The sequence below is a fragment of the Agrilus planipennis genome, unplaced genomic scaffold (assembly GCF_000699045.2).
Source record: "Agrilus planipennis isolate EAB-ADULT unplaced genomic scaffold, Apla_2.0 scaffold266, whole genome shotgun sequence".
Lineage (NCBI taxonomy): Eukaryota > Metazoa > Arthropoda > Insecta > Coleoptera > Buprestidae > Agrilus > Agrilus planipennis.
The window spans coordinates 200670-204297 of NW_020439035.1; the positions used below are offsets into that span (position 1 = coordinate 200670).

At 43.1% G+C, this 3628-nt stretch overlaps 1 protein-coding gene across 3 annotated transcripts in view; it reads left to right on the forward strand.

Annotated features, from left to right (window-relative positions):
• Positions 1 to 3122, forward strand: part of LOC108741356 — a 26858-nt gene extending 23736 nt beyond the window's left edge. For 2 of the 3 annotated variants that reach the window (XM_018476155.2, XM_018476153.2), the window contains exon 2: positions 1555 to 3122. In XM_018476155.2, coding sequence (XP_018331657.1) covers positions 1926 to 2411 — 486 coding nt within the window. In that variant the 5' untranslated portion in view covers positions 1555 to 1925 and the 3' untranslated portion in view covers positions 2412 to 3122. The remainder of the gene's footprint in view (positions 1 to 1554) is intronic. The other variant, XM_018476154.2, reaches the window with a different exon arrangement.
• The last annotated feature ends 506 nt before the right edge of the window (positions 3123 to 3628 follow it).

The window sequence follows — 3628 nt, forward strand, 5'->3', positions numbered from 1 at the left end:
TCACTATCAGATTCTGAAAAAATGCTTTCATCATCACTATCAACCATATCATTAACATTTTTTTCTATACATGGAACCATTAATAAATTAATACGAGGTGAAAAATCTGTCTTACTAAGAGAGAGTGGCGTGATAGTATTTTTATCAATTGTGAAGATATTAATCGATAAATTGTTCATTTTTTCAAATTTATTAACATTATTCAATGTAATGGGGAAACTAATTCCATCATATTTAAAAATGTTTTACCTGGATAAACAAAATAAAACTTACCTATTCAAATTTTTAATATATAAGCACACTTTGAAGCCGGCTGTGCACACTTTTAACTGACATGTTTAATTTTACACGTTTCTGACACTGATGTAGTTACTACTGTTGCTTCTTCAAATTTTCTGTTAAACTGCTTTTAAATATTGAAATTGAAATATTAACTGCTTGCTACCTACAAATGTAATTATTCAGCATTTACCTAATTATTTGGAAATGTTGTTGACATCAGTATTTTGAGAGCATTGATTAGCCTAAATAATTTCAATAAATAGTTATCAGTTCAGAGTGTGCACATCATACTTCTAAAACTTTACAATCTGAAATTTATAATACTGGCAATTGTACCGTGTACCCTGCTAATCCAATCTGAAGATGTTACATAGCAAGAAATTGTACTGTGTCTGTAAATATTTGTTTAGGTAAGTTTATTGTAATTATTTTTTTTTTATTAATTTTAGTGCTTAGTTTATAACAAGTAAATTTTAACTTGAAATTTTGTGATATTTATCATTTTTGACGTGTATACGTCTATTCTTGTATATATATATATTCCTGTTTTATGTGGTGTAAAGGAAATTAGTCACACAGGAGGTTTTGATAAAATTGATTTATACACCGAAAATGGAAACGTTGCAACAAAAGTTTGGCATATTAATGTGAAAAAAAAATTGAACAAAGAAAATTCAAAGTGAAAGTCAAAGAGTTACGTTTCTTTTTTCTACCCTTACGTTTTCATGCATGCCCTATCGTTTCCCGCTATCTGTTTTTTTCATTTTTCACCGCGAAATCAGTGTTAAAAACAAAATGGTTTTTATCGTTAATTTTCGTCCTTCTCTCACCACTCCACTGTCAAACCCTCTTCATCCCAATCCTCGCTTAGTACTGGGGTTAGTATAAATAGCCGATACTTTCCTCAGTACAAGTTGACCGAGCGGCATGGCCTAGAGGTCTAGACCATTGCTTAGCATTCGGGAGGACGCCGGTTCGATTCCGGGTCCGTCTGCCTTGGTCCAAGTTTTTCTGTGGTTTCCTTGGATCACTTAGGCAAATGCTGAGGCAGCAATATTCCACAGATAATCTTTCACTCTCTTCTGTCTTCATTTCGTCCGTCTCATCTTTCTCACCCGAACCACCACCCACCCATTCCCACGATTCCTGAAAGCAGGCTGAAGAGGGCCTTCCGCCCTACCTTCCGGCATAGTCCGGAGGGACTGCCCGCCCACTGGCATTACTGGCTGGTGGGAATGAAACACCCAAAAGTTTTTTTTTTTTTTTTCTCAGTACAAGCAGTCTGCGCTCGACCTTCGTTGTACGTACATCACCTGCACCGCACCGATTGGTATCACCGAAACGACCAGAGCTTTCCAGCGAACCAGGCGTTCAACAAAACTGTCCGTTACTGGACAAATCTTCTACTCAAGGCCATCAACACATTCAGCCCAACCGTAATAGGTAAGAGTTTACTTTATTATACTTTTTTTAACTCACCAACAGTTCTCTGGAACGGAGTACGCAATGTCCCTTTGAACTACAACGTACCCTAACTAATACAACAAACGTTTTTAACCTAGTCAATTTATTTTCCTCATTTTAAACCTATTTTCCTGATTGTGCGAAGTCACATAAAGTCCAGTTAGCTGGCCATTTTCAGCATGGCTACCTCCAAGAGCTCCGCACTCTTGGAGGGATGTTCCCTTGCGGACGCCATTGTCCTTGCGAGTGACCTTCAGGCCAAACTCGCCAAAGTAAACGAATTCATTCGTTTACACTCCATCGCTGCATCCCCTACGCCCATGACCAAAGATATGGAGTCTTCATCCGTAGCTCCACATACCGACGCCAACCAATCCGACCCAACACCAGCCAATGCGACCAAGGTCATTTCCGCCAGTGCCGCTACCCGTCTACCGCACAGGGACCGACGAGAGAACGACGGTTTCGTCAAAGCCGCCAAACGCGCTAACGAGCGCCGCCGACAACAGCCCAGCTCCATCGACGATTTTCGTCGTCTATCCTTTTTCCTGGACGAATCCAAAGTCCAATTTTCGACGAACCAGCTACAGCAAGACTGTGACCTTCACGTAGTTATCCGTGGTGTCTGCGAAGACATCCCAACAGAGGACACGAGTCCGAACTAAGCCACAAAGGCTTTATTAGCAAAGGCATACATCGTATGTCTAAAGGTAATAAAACCTGACCCCTTCTCTCCGTCCGTCTTGATAAGACCGCCTCAAATTCCAAGGCAATCTTCGACCTTGGTAAACTCTGTGGCCTAAACATCAAAGTTGAGCCAAAAAGAGCTACAAAGGATGTTCCTCAATGCCGCCGCTGTATGAAATTTTTCCATACAGCCAACTACTGCCACGCAGCCTGGGTCTGCGCATTCTGCGGCCGCAACCACATCACTGCCGAGTGCAAATCCAAGGACAAGAAGGATGCTACTCCCACTTGGGCCAATTGCAAAGGGAACCACCGCGCCACCTACCGCGGCTGCCCCAAGGTTCCCAAAAAGACCTCCCCTTCACCAGAAAGTTGTCACTCCCGTTGCTTCTCAAGGCACAAAAACTACCGCTCATCCTTCGGCTACCACTTTGGTAGCACCCTCCCAAAAGTCCTACGCCAAGGCAGTGAGAACCGCCCCCCCTCCCCCCACCCAAAAACGCAACACAAGCACTTCACCAGCTGTAGTTGCAATCCCAAGTTTGGAACAAAGACTTCAAGTCATTGCTCAAACCATAGTCGCCAGCATTGTTGCCGCCTTACAACAAACCACCAATGTCTAACACCGCCCAGTCAGACAACCTTCGTATAGTTACCTGGAATGCCCAAAGCATTAGAGGTAAATTGACTGAACTCGAGCACTTCCTTGAGGATAAGTCAATCGGTGTTGCTTGCATCACCTGTCCGAGAAAATCAAACTTTTTGTCCCGAACTTCTCATCCTACAGAAAGGACCGTGAAAACGGTAATGCCGGCGGTGTCGCCATTCTGGTTAGGAATTCACTTAAACACAGGCCCATCTCTTTGACCACAAACTCATTGGAAACAATAGGCATCGCAATCTCGTTAGCCACCGGCCCTCTTAGGATTATTTCTCTCTACTGTCCCCCTTCGGACAGAGACCTTTCTGAGCTTCCCCTTCTACTCCCCCCAGGCGCTCCAACTATCGTCGCCGGCGATTTTAACGCTAAACACGTCTCTTGAGGCTGTCGACAAACCAATAGTAAAGGCATTTCCCTTCGTGCCAAAATTCTTGACTTCAACCTCACAGTTGAAGCACCCTCTGATCCCACGTTCCTCCCCGCCCCGCACAACACATTCCCTGACATCCTTGACATTTTTGTCACAAAAAATGT